At 44.5% G+C, this 16,854-nt stretch overlaps 1 protein-coding gene across 3 annotated transcripts; it reads right to left on the bottom strand.

Annotated features, from left to right (window-relative positions):
• Positions 1-720: 720 nt before the first annotated feature.
• On the bottom strand, positions 721-16,844 carry LOC138983698 (uncharacterized). 3 transcript variants are annotated; one of them, XM_070357003.1, is made up of 6 exons: positions 16,535-16,844; positions 12,027-12,177; positions 11,478-11,608; positions 10,995-11,157; positions 3,246-3,535; positions 721-2,786 (listed from the first exon to the last, which is right to left on the bottom strand). In XM_070357003.1, exons 2-6 carry the CDS (start codon positions 12,172-12,174, stop codon positions 2,598-2,600), a joined length of 921 nt encoding a protein of 306 aa, XP_070213104.1. In that variant the 5' UTR covers positions 12,175-12,177; positions 16,535-16,844; the 3' UTR covers positions 721-2,597. The 3 variants fall into 3 exon arrangements, with proteins under 3 accessions (XP_070213104.1, XP_070213106.1, XP_070213105.1); XM_070357005.1 differs by having other exon boundaries at positions 16,587-16,844; XM_070357004.1 differs by lacking the exon at positions 16,535-16,844 and adding an exon at positions 16,254-16,528.
• Positions 16,845-16,854: the final 10 nt, after the last annotated feature.

Here is a 16,854-nt window from a genome sequence, read left to right as displayed (position 1 = left end):
GGATAAAACAAAACTAGAACCTATTCCTGAGAAAGTAGTGTGCTTTACAGTGCTGTCGACTTCGGTTCTCCACATTTTGTGACGGTGAATAATAAGACAGGCAGATTTGACAACACAGTCAGAGACTAAAGAGTATACACAGTCTGGTCCTTGTCCGTTTTGCTGACTATCTCACATCTTCCCAAGCATTGACATGGGATACCTCCACTTGGGAACATACCAAGAATCAGCATTCTGATTCCTGTGCAGAGTGGTTGTTTTAGGAACTAGTTTCTGAAATGAATCCTAGTGTCAGTTAAGAACTAGGTCTGAGTTGTCGAGCAGAATGTTGACACGAAAAGGACTGTGCCTTTCAACCCGAACATTGTATCATTTGCTGACTCTGCTTGTGTGCATGTTACCGTTTCTACTTGTTGACTTAACTCAGCGCTGATTCTTCTTCGAAGATCTACGCATAATCGATATAGCTTTTGGCCACCATAGTTTATGAAATCGATTGAAAAATCAATTCCAAATCCCGTACGGCGACTGCGTTACACTGGCGTTCGTTTACTCAGCACAGTCACATCGGATTTCGAAACGAAATAAGAAGACCAACAGACTTTCATTGAAAACAGCCCTAAAAAAATGTTACTGTGGAACACACACACACACACACACACACACACACACACACACACACACACACACACACACACACACACACAACTGGCACAAAGATATGAGATGTACACATCGGTACACTTTATAATAAACTGAAAGCGGAGGATCTCTACAAGAGATCGGCTGTTCGCAAGATCGACCATCTGTAGGTATATACATACATACAGTTTCATCATCCCTCAACCACGTACCACCACCCCCACCCCCTTTTCCCCTACCCAACTTCGTCATACACCTATATTCCTACACCATACATGTCACCGCAACTCGGGAACGAATTTCACACTTTGTGTGTATGTCCGAAAAACAAATGTGTAAAGTCTCTTTTAAAATTAAAGTTATATAATCTATATGCATCACAACAACAAACAACAACAACAACATAACAATGAAAATGTACTCACCAAAACACGAACAATAAAACCATGAACTGGACCGGTTTCGACGTTTGTCTTCGTCAGCTACAATACTTAAAAATAGTTCCTGTTATTGTTATTCTCACCCGCAGTCACTTGTTCCTATTATTATGCATCTAGGTTTTGGAAGATGACCCTCATGCATATCACTGGGTCTCAGTTTACAACTACTCCCAATAAAAGGAACTGTGAGGGTGGCATCGTGTCAAAACATTGACACGTGATACTTGTACAATATACCTCATACCCCATACCCAGGCATTCAAGCCGTGCAATCATGACTGACTGTTCCAAAGATAAGGTCAGCGTTATGGTTGTATATTAAAAACAACCATAACGTTGTCTTCAAAAACTTTTAGTATATAAATACAGTTGTCTTCAAAGCCTCGTGTTGCAAAATTAAAATCACAGGCTTTGACAATTTTTGGAAGTTTAAACTCGAATCAGCAACAAACAAACAAACAAAGAATGTCGAGATACTTTTGCATATATATCACATATGGCGCGTTGAAATTTTCATTTTGTACATATCAGTGCAGGATCAGTTCACAAAAACAAAAACAAATAACTGCGAAGGGATTAATGTACAAGGATGTTCTCCGAAGTAAGGAGTGTTCATTGTTTTAGTTTGTTTGTTGTTGTTGGTTGGTGTGGGTTTGTTTTTTTACATTTAGTCAAGTTTTGACTAAATGTTTTAACGTTGAGGGGGGAATCGAGACGAGGGTGTGGTGTATGTGTGTGTGTGTGTGTGTGTAGAGCGATTTAGAGAAAACTACTTGACCGATCTTCATGAAATTTTACATGGGAGACGTTTTTTTCATTTTTTTGATAAATGTCTTTGATGACGTCATATCCGGCTTTTCGTGAAAGTTGAGGCGGCACTGTCACGCTCTCATTTTTAAACCAAATTGGTTGACATTTTGGTCAAGTAATCTTCGACGACGCCCGGACTTTGGTATTGCATTTCAGCTTGAAGGCTTAAAAATTAATTAATGAGTTTGCTCATTAAAGTTGTCATTAAAATCGATTTTTCGCAAACAGATTTAAAATTGATTGCATCGTATTCTTCATCACATTCTGAATCTAAAAATATATACATATGTCATGTTTACTCTTAAAATGTGATCACAATTAACGAAATTAGATTAATTAGTCTTACGATTAAAATTTAAGAAATCGATCCAAAAATGATTTCATCTTATTCTTTATCGTTTCCTGATTCCAAAAACATATATATACGATAGGTTGTATTCAAAACAAGCTCAGAAAGTTAACACGAATACAGAAAAACGCGCTTTCCTGCTTAGCACAATACGCTACCGCGCTATTCTAGCGTGTGCATATCACTGCGTTTTGCACGTGGGAGGTGAGCGATTTCCTTCTCGCGTGGATTGACGAAGCTGTTCTGTCTTGGTGAAAAAAATACAGTGCGTTCAGTTTCGAGTCATTCCGTGAGTTCGACAGCTTCACTAAATGTAGTAATTTCGCCTTACGCGACTTGTTGTTCTTTGTGGAGGGTCACGGTTCCATGATATGAACTTCACTGGCATTGTCGATCCTGAAGCCCACAGTGCCGTCCAGAAAGAAATGAATGAAGGCGTTCTGGTAGCACAGGAAGTTGCCTTCGCGCAGCTGTTCGTACCGGAAGTAGGGCATGGGATCCCCGTTGACATGAAAAAGTACGAAAGACTCCATGCCATCGGCATCCTGCAAGGCGTCGTAAAGATGACATTAAGCTTACCCGCAGTGACCGTATTGTACATATAAGCATAGATCTGTCCAGGCGTTTACCTGGGGTAACGGGAAACTTCACCCCTCCCCCCCCCCCCACACACACACACATACACACACTTGCTCTCTCTCTCTTTCTGACACCCCCCCCCCCTCCCCCCTCCGATCTCCCCGTCTTCTCTATCTCTCTACCTCCCCTTTTGCTCTACCCCCTCTCTGTCTCTTACACCACTACCAAACCCACCCCTCCTTCTTCTCCCCTCCCCCTCCCTCCCTCTAGCTCCCCCCTCCCCTCCCCCCCCCCCCCCCCCCCCCATCGCGCTCTCTCTCTCTCTCTCTCTCTCTCTCTCTCTCTCTCTCTCTCTCTCTCTCTCTCTCTCTCAAACACACACACACCCCTCCCTCCCTCTCTCAATGTCACAACTTTTCTCTTACCTCCAAACATCTCCCATGACGAAAGAAATGAGGGTACACCCCTTTGATCCGAATGACGGCCACAGATCTCTGTGCGTTGGGCATGAAACCCAGCATGTCATTTCGCAGCTCTTGGAATCTGTCCACAATCTCCTTCCCCGGGAAAAGTCTGCGCGCCCTTGACCTTGCCTCGTCCCAGGTCAGACGAGGGGTCACGTGGGCGTTGCCAAGCAACGAGGAGAGAAAGTCATGCTGACGCGGCTGTGCGGCGGCTCGCTCTCGTTCTCTGGTCGCTCTCTGACCTGCTTGTTCTTGCGTGAAAGAAGACAAACAAGATAGAGTCGTTGTAATTCACAAACGTAGGATCTCAATTTTGGCTGTTTTGAGAAGAAAAAAAAAAGTTTTATAAATTCCCCGCATCAAACAGCATGGGTTGACAATTATTTTAGAACGGTGCAGTAGCAGTCCAAATGTGTGTTAATGTCAGTTGTTAATGACATTCGATAAAACTGAGAAAGTATTTAAACATAAGAGCTTTTTATCCAAAGGAGGCATCCAGAATTAAAATATACGATTTTTCCCCTTTGTCACTTAACCTTCAGTGGCCATATTTCATATTTCTGAGAGAAAAATATGTGTAGCTAAAAATACAATAGAAGCAACCTCGTATCTTGTATGTTATGACAAGAGTGGCACGAAAACCTCGTAACTGAAGTGGGGTTGTGGGTTGTTGTTTTTTGGCGCTCTCGTGAAACATTTTCTTCTCAACAACTGTTTCTCACCGTTTAAATAGCAGCTGGAGATTCGAGCTTTTCTCACCACACTGGCCAAACATAAGGGAACTACCTATTTTTGTTAGATCCAAAACCACACAAATCAGTGGGATACCACGCCGGGGGAATGTGTACGCCCGGTTCCATGCCTATCGCCCGCGCCCCTGACAATCTGCGGCAAGAGAAGGTGAATGCTCGCACAAAATGTGCTAGAATGCGTGAACTTCTTTTTGTATATTGGCAATTTAAGAACATTGTCCATATAGTATACCCTCTCTGTTTGTGAAGTTTGAACTGCGGAGCTCTGTGGCAATTGTTTTGCTTTTAATTTTGACTTCAAGGACAGCAAGTGTGAAAACTAGGTGTATGGTGCCAACCCATAGCGGTGTACGCCTCATGTTCCTTTTTCCGATCTGTAGGTGTACGGTGCTGTTTAGTTTTAAAGATGAATAGCAATGGGGCACTATGGTCATCATTTGTTCGTTCTTGAAACTTTGGACTTTGGACATACTAAGGCAGGTGAGCGCAGCTAGTAATTAAGGACTTGGAGCACATTGAATAAGCGAATGGAGATTAAGTGTTTTCTTATCCACATAGACGTGTCTGTAGTGACATTGGATATATTTTTGGACGTGAGTCTTTCTTTCTTTATTTGGTGTTTAACGTCGTTTTCAACCACGAAGGTTATATCGCGACGAGGGAAAGGGGGAGATGGGATAGGGGAAAGGGGGGAGATGGGATAGAGCCACTTGTTAAGTGTTTCTTGTTCACAAAAGCACTAATCAAAACATTGCTCCAGGGGCTTGCAACGTAGTACAATATATGACCTTACTGGGAGAATGCAAGTTTCCAGTACAAAGGACTAAACATTTCTTACATACTGCTTGACTAAAATCTTTACAAACATTGACTATATTCTATACAAGAACCACTTAACAAGGGTTAAAGGAGAAACAGAATCCGTTAGTCGCCTGTAAGTTAGTCGGGAGTGTAAAATAATCGTATAGCCCTCCCTCCCATCCCCCAACCCTAGCCCCTACCTCCCATCCTACCCCTTAACTCCCCCATCTAGCCCCTACCTCCCATCTATCTCCCACCTCCCAGCAACCCCCCTAGCGCCTACCTTCCATTCTTCCCTCTATCTCCCCCCTAGCCCCTACTTCCTAACTTAATTACCCCCTATCTCCCCCGCCCATTTTACCCTTAATTATCTCGCCCCCCCCCCCCCCCCCCCTCCGCCCTAAAATCTACTTCCCATCACCCACATGGCCCCTTTCGCACATAACCCCAACCCCCCCCCCCCACACCCCTTGCCTCTAATCGTATCCCCTATACCCACCTACCCCCTCTAGTTTCTACCTTTATTCTCCCCCCTAGCACCTACCTTCCATCCTACCCCCCATCTACCCCTACCATCTACCCCCTAGCCCTTACTTCCCACATCTTACCCACTATCTCCCTCCCCCACCCCCTACTTCCCATCTTAACCCCTATCCCCCCCCCCCTAGCCCCTACTTCCCACATCTTACCCACTATCTCCCTCCACCACCCTCTACTTCCCATCTTACCCCCTATCCCCTACTTCCCATCTTAGCCACTATATCCTTCCCCAACCCCCTACTTCCCATCTTACATTCTATCTCCCCTCTCCCATCTACCCCCTAGCCCCTACTTCCAATCTTACCTACTATCTCCTTCCTCAACCCCCTACTTCCCATCTTACTCCCTACCCCCCCTCACTAGCATCGACCTCCCAAATTACATTCTATCCCCTACTTCCAATCTTACCCCCTACCCCCCCCCCCCTCTTGCCTCTAATCTTACCCCCTATCTTCCCGCTCCCCCCTACAGCCTCTACCTCGATTCTCCCCCCTAGCACCTACCTTCCATTCTCCCCCCTATCACCTACCTTCCATTCTCCCCCCTATCACCTACCTCCCATTCTACCCCCTAGCACCTACCTTCCATTCTACCCCCTATCACCTACCTCCCATTCTACCCCCTATCACCTACCTTCCATTCTCCCCCCTATCACCTACCTCCCATTCTACCCCCTATCACCTACCTTCCATTCTACCCCCAATCACCTACCTTCCATTCTACCCCCTAGCACCTACCTTCCATTCTACCCCCTACCACCTACCTTCCATTCTGCCCCCTATCATCTACCTTCCATTCTCCCCCCTAACACCTACCTCCCATTCTCCCCCCTATCACCTCCCTTCCATTCTACTCCCTATCACCTACCTTCCATTCTACCCCCTAGCACCTACCTTCCATTCTACCCCCTATCACCTACCTTCCATTCTACCCCCTATTACCTACCTCCCATTCTCCCCCCTATCACCTACCTTCCATTCTACCCCCTATCACCTACCTCCCATTCTCCCCCTATCACCTACCTTCCATTCTCCTCCCTAGCACCTACCTGCCATTCTACCCCCTATCACCTACCTCCCATTCTACCCCCTAGCACCTACCTCCCATTCTCCACCCCTAACACCTACCTTCCATTCTTCCCCCTAACACCTACCTTCCATTCTACCCCCTGTCACCTTCCTTCCATTCTACCCCCTATCACCTACCTTCCATTCTACACCCTTTCACCTACCTCCCATTCTCCCCCCTGTCACCTTCCTTCCATTCTACCCCCTAGCACCTACCTTCCATTCTACCCCCTATTACCTACCTTCCATTCTACCCCCTATCACCTACCTTCCATTCTACCCCCTAGCACCTACCTCCCATTCTCCCCGCTGTCACCTACCTTCCATTCTACCCCCTAGCACCTACCTCCCATTCTCCCCCCTGTCACCTTCCTTCCATTCTACCCCCTTGTCACAAGCGGCTTTAATATTAGCATACTTTTATGCTGTGGTGTCAAAGGTATTGTATTGGAGCGCCTGTGTTCCTCTATTTCGCCTGTCACAGGTAGACGCTGGTTAACTGCAGGTGTCTCGTGGAGCTCGTGCTCAGGTATTTCACGTGTATTTTACTTGTATTTTGTAAGGTGAACTCAGAGCTAAATTCGAGCTCGTAGATACTCCTTTTTATTCATTCGTTCTTTGCCTTTAGCCGAGGAAAGATAGCTTGCGTTCCAAGCGAATCCGTTCTTCGTTGAACGTAGGGTCTGTTTACGTCGAGCAGACGCCGGAAAACTGCTATCAATGGCAGGGGATATTGTTATGGCTACTTCAATGAGATGTCTGCCGCTCCACTTTCGACGACAGCACTGCTCGCCTGGCAAGGACTTGACGTCACCGATGGCTTCCGTCGCTTCGCACTACGGCCTCGTTAACTCCAGTTCATGGACGATTTCGGATATATATGCAAGCACGGTAACATTAGCCTTAGCCCGTCCTAACAGCTTAAAGTGCAGGAACCATAACGTCATTGTGACCTGAGCGAAAGTGAGAGGTGTGAAGGATGCTTTAAATAGGAAATAATTACTCTTTGTTGTCATTGGCTTTATTACTGTTTGGTCTTGTTGTTGTCTTTGTCGTTTGTTAATGAGTGGTATGTGTATTTATGTTATGTATAATTGATTTGTTGTAAGAAACGTCCTTAATCTACTGTTCGTGTCAACTTGTGTTTGGTAGTCGAAAGAGTAAGATTGTTTTGAGTCGTGGATGACAGACTGCGTGCGTGTTTTGTGCATGTGTGCGTGACACCCCTATCACCTACCTTCCATTCTACCCCTATCACCTACCTCCCATTCTCCACCCCTACCACCTACCTTCAATTCTACCCCCTATCGCCTACCTTCCATTCTACCCCCTATCACCTACCTTCCATTCTACCCTCTATCACCTACCTTCCATTCTCCCCCCTGTCACCTACCTTCCATTCTACCCCCTAGCACCTACCTCCCATTCTCCCCCCTGTCACATACCTTCCATTCTACCCTCTATCACCTACCTTCCATTCTCCCCCCTATCACCTACCTCCCATTCTCCCCCCTATCACCTACCTTCCATTCTACCCCCTATCACCTACCTTCCATTCTCCCCTCTATCACCTACCTTCCATTCTCCCCCCTATCACCTACCTCCCATTCTCCCCCCTATCACCTACCTTCCATTCTACCCCCTATCACCTACCTTCCATTCTCCCCCCTATCACCTACCTTCCATTCTACCCCCTATCACCTACCTTCCATTCTCCCCTCTATCACCTACCTTCCATTCTCCCCCCTATCACCTACCTTCCATTCTACCCCCTATCACCTACCTCCCATTCTCCACCCCTACCACCTACCTTCAATTCTACCCCCTATCACTTAACCTTCCATTCTACCCCCTATCACCTACCTTCCATTCTACTCCCTATCACCTACCTTCCATTCTACCCCCTATCACCTACCTCCCATTCTCCACCCCTACCACCTAGCTTCCATTCTACCCCCTATCACCTACCTTCCATTCTACCCCCTATCACCTACCTCCCATTCTACCCCCTATCTTCCCCATCTTATACCCTATCTCCCCCTTCCCCCTACTACCCATCTAACCCACTATCTCCCTTACTTCCCATCTCACCACCACCCACCCCACCCCCCACACCACCCTAGCCGCTACCTCCCATCTCACCCCCTATCTTCCGTTCCCCATCATCCCCGTAGCCCCAATTTCCCATCTCACCCACTATCTCCCTACCCTATCCCCTACTTCCCATCTTACCCCCTATCTCCGCCCCTCCACCCTAGCATCTACCTCCCTATCTCTCCCCTAGCTCCTACTTTCCAACTTACCCCTATCCCCACCCTCAGGCTCTATCTACCATCCCCTTATCCCCTATCACCGTCCCTCCACCCTAGCATCTACCTCCCATCTCTCCCCTAGCCCCTATCTCCCCACCCCTCCCAGCTAACCCCCTATCTCCCCATCCCCTCCCATCTAACCCCCTATCTCCCCATCCCCTCCCATCTAACCCCCTATCTCCCCACAACCTCCCAGCCAACCCCTATCTCCCCATCCCCTCCCATCTAACCCCCAATCTCCCCCATCCGCCCATTGCTTCCCCTCCGTCTTTATCGACGGGTGCAAGGGGATGGGACGATTTGACAGAACCTCCTCTCGTATCTCACAGCGAGATGGGATCACAGTGAACCTTCACATCTCTTTACTTCCCTCCATCTCTATGAGATGGGTGCAGTGGGAAGAAAGAAAGGAAGGGGTTACAGGTGCCCGTCTCTACTACCTCAAACTAGACATTCATGATACCCCACCTAAAATCCTTTCTTAAATTTGCCAGGTGACTTTAGGGCATTTTGTTTGAAACAGAACGGAAAGTGTGTCTGCAAACAGAACTCTTGAACAGCACACTCGTTACGCAGAATGCACTATTGACTTTTGTTGTTTTACTTTTGTATTTTCAAATTTGCTAATAATCGATGGAATTCCCCAGTCAAGTTTTATAATGTTACGTCGCCCCAACGTTGTGGGGGCCCAGCGCATTAAAGCAAAAATAATAGTCGTGGTCAACTGGTGAACTCTACTCAGTTTTGGTGGGGTGGGGGATGAGATTAAGACGTGTTTGGGAATGTGTCGATATGATATATTCGGATGGGCGGGGATGTAGCTCAGTCGGTAGCGCGCTGGATTTGTATCCAGTTGGCCGCTGTCAGCGTGAGTTCGTCCCCACGTTCGGCGAGAGATTTATTTCTCAGAGTCAACTTTGTGTGCAGACTCTCCTCGGTGTCCGAACACCCCCGTGTGTACACGCAAGCACAAGACCAAGTGCGCACGAAAAAGATCCTGTAATCCATGTCAGAGTTCGGTGGGTTATAGAAACACGAAAATACCCAGCATGCTTCCTCCCAAAGCGGCGTATGGCTGCCTAAATGGCGGGGTAAAAACGGTCATACACGTAAAAGCCGTGGGAGTTTCAGCCCATGAACGAACAAACAAACAAACATATATTCGGATTTCTAACAAGCATACAGATGTGCACGATCTAAACATGCTAGATCCGTTTCTTTGCACGAAGTTAGCACAGAACGCAGAAACTGAAGGACACAGAAGCGTTCACCCACTGGGAATGGAAGCATTCACAAAAGTTGAGGGTACTGTTATAAAAGGTGTTATTGTGTCGCAGTGCGTCATTGTACAGCAAAACCCAAATAACACGACATAGGTAAGATATGATGCAATATTATGAATGTAAACTTGTTTTGGCTAGTGCTGTGTACAATTGCAGGGAAAGGTAAATGGCCGAAATGGAATCCATAATGCTGCACTTCCCACCACAAAACGTACTCTACTTTCACACAAAGATATAAATACACATATTAGGTAACTAGCTGTTAATCGATTGCAATTTAGCCAACCAAATGTGTGCAGTAACATACATTTTTGTTCAAGAAATTATTGCGAGACCAAGCGGAGAAGGCGATAGGCATTAAACCAGGCGTACACATTCCTCCGGCGTGGATTATGACGTGGTTTGTGAATTACAGCGACGAAAGGCTAAATAAAACAAGTAAGGGTTCGTTTTTTAAGAAACGTCCGACCTGTAAAGCTTAGCGATGTTAGAGAAAAGCAGTGGAGGATTACTGAGAAGGCTGCAACCAGAATAAGCAGCTTCATATCTGACCCATCACAATTGTGTGTGATTGAGCTAGCGCCGAATGAAACATTGAAACCTTGGCAGACTGCCCACAGTCTTAAGTCAGACAGGCATTCTCCGAGTTAGCTGAACTGTACATTGTCAAGCTGGACATTTTCAAAATAAGCTTGACTTTGCACAATGTCCTTCTGGACATTTTCATAATTAGCTGCATGGACTGTGTACATTGTGAAGCTGGACTACGTGTTGTGTTCCGTGTGCCGTTTTCATAATTAGCTGCATGGACTGTGTACATTGTGAAGCTGGACTACGTGTTGCGTTCCGTGTGCCGTTTTCACAATAGACGGTGTTCGGAAATGACTCTCTGTGCGGGCTTGTTTTTGCAGTAGAAGTGTTGCACCCCTGACATTTCAATAGCTTGACTGCTCACCTTTCTCCTCCGTCTGTCGGTAGCCTTCTGTAGTGATGACCTCCACCGTCTGACACGTGACCTTGTGAGCCGTCCAATCACCGCGCTGACAGTCACGTGAACAGTACGTCACTTCTTCGCATTTGCCGCATCTTTTCATCTCGCGAGCATGTCGCCCGCATTTCTGTACACAGTTGCAAAATAAGTGTACGACAGTGCGGTAAATTCTCACATAACACATGGAGTCAAAGACAGAATGAGGACTGAATCCTTGCTTTACGGTTACCACTCAACAAAGCGGAAAGGGAGAGAACTAAAGTCTTACTTTACAAGTCAACCCAAAGCAGAAAGGGAGAGAACTGAAGTCTTACTTTACAAGTCAACAAAGCGGAAATGGAGGGAACTGAAGTCTTACTTTACAAGTCAACAAAGCAAAAGGGGAGAGGACTGAAGTCTTACTTTAAAAGTCAACAAAGCAAAAAGGGGAGAGGACTGAAGTCTTACTTTACAAGTCAACAAAGGGCTACTAGCATCATGGTCACTGCCTTCTGCGAGAGCTTCTTCCGTGGCCTTCCTGTCGTCCGCTGCCGTTGGATCGGATGCTCCCTCTTCGCTCCTGTCTTCATGTTGAGATCCTGTATTCATGTTGGAAAGTAGAATGATTTGTATGTGTGCAAAACATGGTCTAGTACTGATGTCCGTCCAGGCTTTTACATGAGATAAGAGCACCCATCACTTGGACACATACCAAATATCTACACACATTACTGTGCAGAATAGGAATTTACTGTTCCACTTAAGAAATGAACAAAAACAGATTGCCACTCGGCACGGCAAGCAGTCAGACTGTTGATGCATGTGTCAAAGTGGAAGGATGCTCTTACTGTACTTATCATTTTGGGAAGTTCTGAGATAGTATAAGATCGTTATCAACAAATTTTTGTAAGGAGTGTATGCTTTCTCTTGGTCGGTCCTTAACATGTTTTGAAGGGTAAATGATCGTTTTGACGAGAATCTATTGAAGTTGAAAGCGACATGTGGAGGTGCACTCACTGTGTCTGACTTTTCTGCAATCCGCTTTGTGCTGCGACCAGTGACGTTTCTGGCAGTCACGTGAGCAGTAACGTATCGCATTGCAGGCTGAGCAGCGACGTATCGTGTCGACGTCACCTTTTTGACCGCACTCCGCGCACTTCTCCATTTGCTGTTCATGGAACGAGAGTGAGAATAATGAACACCACGTGGATCATCGCCTTCTCGAGTACAACATCTTTTAATCTTAAAGAAGTGTTTTCACGAGTAGTCTGTATCTGAAGAGTGTTTTCACGAGGAGTGTGTTTTTAACGAAGTATTTTCGCGATACGTGTGTCTTTAAAGAAGTGATTTCAAGAGAAGTGTGTCTCTAAAGAAGTGTCTTTGCGAGAAAAAGTGCGCCTTTAAAAACAGTGGTTCAGCCAGGAGAAGGAATGTGTCTTTAAATATTTAGCAAAAGTACCAATACTGTGTGTGTGTGTGTGTGTGTGTGTGTGTGTGTGTGTGTGTGTGAAAGCAGATTCAAGTCATGATGATGAAAAGTGAGCATAATAGTGTGATTACCGGTAGATAGATGCTATCTGAGTAAACGCCCCAGAGTGGTGTGCTTGGCAAATTGTTTCGAGTTGCATTCCTACCCGTGTGAACAGCCATGTAACTGAACCACCACGTATCTAATCACGCTTTCCGTTTAATCCGCTTGGATATATACCTCCCGCTCGGCTGGATTCCGTTGAGGATAGAAATGTTTTGCTGAATTAATTTTGTAGATTGAGTCTGACATTGGTGTACTTGACAAAATTCATTCAATATTAAATTCCCACTCTGCAAAATAAAAAGTCAGGCTGTTGATTATTGGCATTGTGTTATGTTGAAAGATGTTGAGCTTATCCTTTGTAAGAACTTGTCACGAACAATATGGACTGTTCACACCAGAACGAAATTCAATGTACCCTTAATGTTCGTATTCGTATGCGTGCACTTTCGATTCTATGTCAGGGTGATAGTCCTCAATCTGCTGTCAGTAAAAATAAACAAGTCGCGTGATGCGATATAAAAACATTTTAGTCAAGATCAACACCACAAACCAGTCATCGCCGAGACTACATTCAAATAGTCTCGGCTAACCATACCGAAGACCGAGACGGGACACGTTCGCCTCCGCGAAGCACGCTCCCGTAGTACTTACTGAACCTATTTTCTTTCATTTTGAGCACATTTTTAGAGTAAACATGACATATCTATAATATTGTTTAATTCGGGAGAAGATGAGGAATACAATAATGTTTTAATCTGTTTCTGAAAAATCGATTTTAATGACACTTTTAATGAGCAAACTAATTAACTATTTTGTAATCTTTCAAGCTGAAATGCAATCCCATAGTCCGGACTTCGTCGAAGATTGCTTTACCAAAATGTCAATCAATTTGGTTGAAAAATGAGGGTGTGACAGTGCCGCCTCAACTTTCACAAAAAGCAGGATATGACGTCATCAAAGACATCTATCCAAACAATTGAGAAAAAACATCTGGAGATATCATACCCAGGAACTCACTCTCATGTGAAGTTGTATGAAGATTGGTCCGATAGTTTTCTCGGATTCACTTTATACACACACCAGGGGCGGACGAGCGGGGGGTTTCTGGGGTTTCCGGACCCCCCCCCCCCCCCCCAGCCAAAAAATAAAAATATTTTTGGGGGCTGGGTCACATTAAAAATCCGCTTGTGCAAAAGACGAGTGAACTTTGGACTTGAGCCCATGAACGAAGAAATAAAAGAAGAACACAATCTCAGAAAACAACGACAGAGGATTCTCATTCACAGTTTTCGAACGGAAGAAAAACGACTGAATTGTAGAGACGCAGGTAGGAATGTACACACTGTTAAACATATCGATCTACAGACGCCTGTGTCCTGCCTGCATCTGGTGACTGTTGTTGAACGTGTAAAACGTTTCTCTTAAACACACACACACACACACACACGCACGCTCGCAACGCGCGAACACACACCCACACCCACACATACATATACACACACGCGCGCGCGCGACCAACATACATAAAAACAAGTCGCGTAAGGCGAAAATACAATATTTAGTCAAGCTGTCGAACTCACAGAATGAAACTGAACGCACTGCAATTTTTCAGCAAGACCGTATACTCGTAGCATCGTCAGTCCACCGCTCGTGGCAAAGGCAGTGAAATTGACAAGAAGAGCGGGGTAGTAGTTGCGCTGAGAAGGATACCACGCTTTTCTGTACCTCTCTTCGTTTTAACTTTCTGAGCGTGTTTTTAATCCAAACATATCATATCTATATGTTTTTGGAATCAGGAACCGACAAGGAATAAGATGAAAGTGTTTTTAAATTGATTTCGAAAATTTAATTTTGATCATAATTTTTATATTTTTAATTTTCAGAGCTTGTTTTTAATCCAAATATAACATATTTATATGTTTTTGGAATCAGGAAATGATGAAGAATAAGATGAACGTAAATTTGGATCGTTTTATAATTTTTTTTATTTTTTTTTACAATTTTCAGATTTTTAATGACCAAAGTCTTTAATTAATTTTTAAGCCACCAAGCTGAAATGCAATACCAAACCCCGGCCTTCGTCGAAGATTGCTTGGCCAAAATTTCAATCAATTTGATTGAAAAATGAGGGTGTGACACCACGACCCTCGTCTCGATTCCCCCTCTATGTTAAAACATTTAGTCAAAACTTGACTAAATGTAAAAACGAATAAACGAGGAAAGGTGTAGGTTGAGCCTGACCTTACTAGAGCTATTTCAAAGAGACAGATAGAAAAACGAACAGACAGAAAGACACAGACAGAAAGATAGAGACTGAGAGATCAAATCAAATCAAATCAAATTTTATTTTACGAGGGTTGTGGCATAAGCAATATAAACGAGCTTCTTTTCAACCAGCCCTCGCCCAGAGAGGGACTATTCTAATCTTGAATACATACATACGTAAAACAATTACAAAAGATAAGCAAGGCAGAAAAACTATTCACATGACTATATACACGTTGTAGGCTATACATACATTCTTGCGTTATGAAACACTGATGCTTTATGGACAGATATGATCAATATGAAAATAATCAGAACGAAGTCTTCCATCACTGTGACTTTTCGTAATTTGACATTAAATGTAATGAGAGGTGTTTTTTGAAAGTATTGAGACTTGTTGGGACTCGAACTGATTCCGGGAGAGAATTCCACAAAACGCTGCCAGAATAAGCTAAACTTGATTTAAAGAGATCTATCCGCGGAATGGGGACGTTGAATTTTCGGCTTGGTTTGGCTTTAAATTTTGTAATGAAAGCACTCGGTGCATGGCCGGAAAGGATTTTGTGAAGGAGCACGCCTTTATTTGATTTAAATCTTTCTTTTAAAGGCAAAATCTTAAGTTTTTTATAATCGTCGAAAACAAGACTGGATTGTTTTAATAGAACTGATTTTAGTGCTCGTCTGTGTAGACTGTACAGTGGTTTTAAAATGTTTGCACTGGCAGAGTCCCAGATGGTCGAACAATAATCCGTGATGGTTTGTATGTATGCATTATAAAATAATAACCTTGAGTGTGGATCAAGAAAGTGCTTTATTCTGTTCAACAAATATATTTTCCTCGACACGGTTTTACACAACGATCTAACATGATGGGTCCAAGATAAATTATTATCGATATTTACTCCCAAAACTTTGTGATCTCCTACTTCATAAAGATCTCTTCATAAAGAGAGAGAGAGAGAGAGAGAGAGAGAGAGAGAGAGAGAGAGAGAGAGAGAGAGAGAGAGAGAGAGAGATCAAATCAAATCAAATCAAATCAAATTTTATTTTTCGAGGGTTGTGGCATAAGCAATACAACGAGCTTTTTTTCAACCAGCCCTCGCCCAGAGAGGGGACTAATCTAATCACATAAGAGAGAGAGAGAGAGAGAGAGAGAGAGAGAGAGAGAGAGAGAGAGAGAGAGAGAGAGAGAGAGAGAGAGAGAGAGAGAGAGAGAGAGAGAGAGACGCATACAGACAGCCAGAACAACAGATATCTCAGTCAGCTCACCTTCTGACGAAATTTCCACACGTAAAACACGATACACAACAAGTTAAACATGAAATGTCAATCATTCACGTTCTTAATTCGCCACACCGAGGCATAATCGATTCAAACACATTCTCAGCAATACTAAACCGGGAAGTTGCTCAATACGTTTTTGTAACACTTAGCCTACTACAAACCTGTGAATCTCAGTGATGGTCACTGATGAACTCCAGGTAAAACAACACGACTATCTCGCCGCCTTACAGGCTAATCTGCATTACAAAGACATCTGATCAGGAAAAAAAAACTGTTGATCAGATACTCTTCAAACACTCCTCATCAGATAGTCACGTCTTCATCAAAAACATAGATTCTTCATTTCAAACACGATGGGTAAAACCTAACACGTAGCGGTTGCACCCTAGTTTCACTAGCCAACGCAAGAATTAAAACTGGCGCTGCTTTCGTTTCAACTTACCACACACCACTGCGTTATAACGACTCGATCCGAACGCAAAAAGAAAACACACCTTCTGTTGAAACGCACCCCAGTGCCCTATGACGTGGCAGTAGATAAAAGTAATAGGCAGTTTCGGTTGAATCTTTTAACTTTCTTTTTCAAGAAAGGATGAGTAACGAAGCCGATATGGCACAGTGTGAAGCTATGGAGTAAAACCAGCTGATAGAAATGCAGACACTGCACCGAACGGAACTGTTATTGACATGTCTGCCAAATAGTGCGCGTGCACCGAAGCTCTTCCTGGCTGGCAACAGGCGCGCGAATTTTGTTTTTTCTTA

Source organism: Littorina saxatilis, linkage group LG13, assembly GCF_037325665.1.
Source record: "Littorina saxatilis isolate snail1 linkage group LG13, US_GU_Lsax_2.0, whole genome shotgun sequence".
In the NCBI taxonomy this organism is placed as follows: Eukaryota; Metazoa; Mollusca; class Gastropoda; order Littorinimorpha; family Littorinidae; genus Littorina; species Littorina saxatilis.
This window is presented reverse-complemented; position numbering and strand designations above follow the sequence as displayed.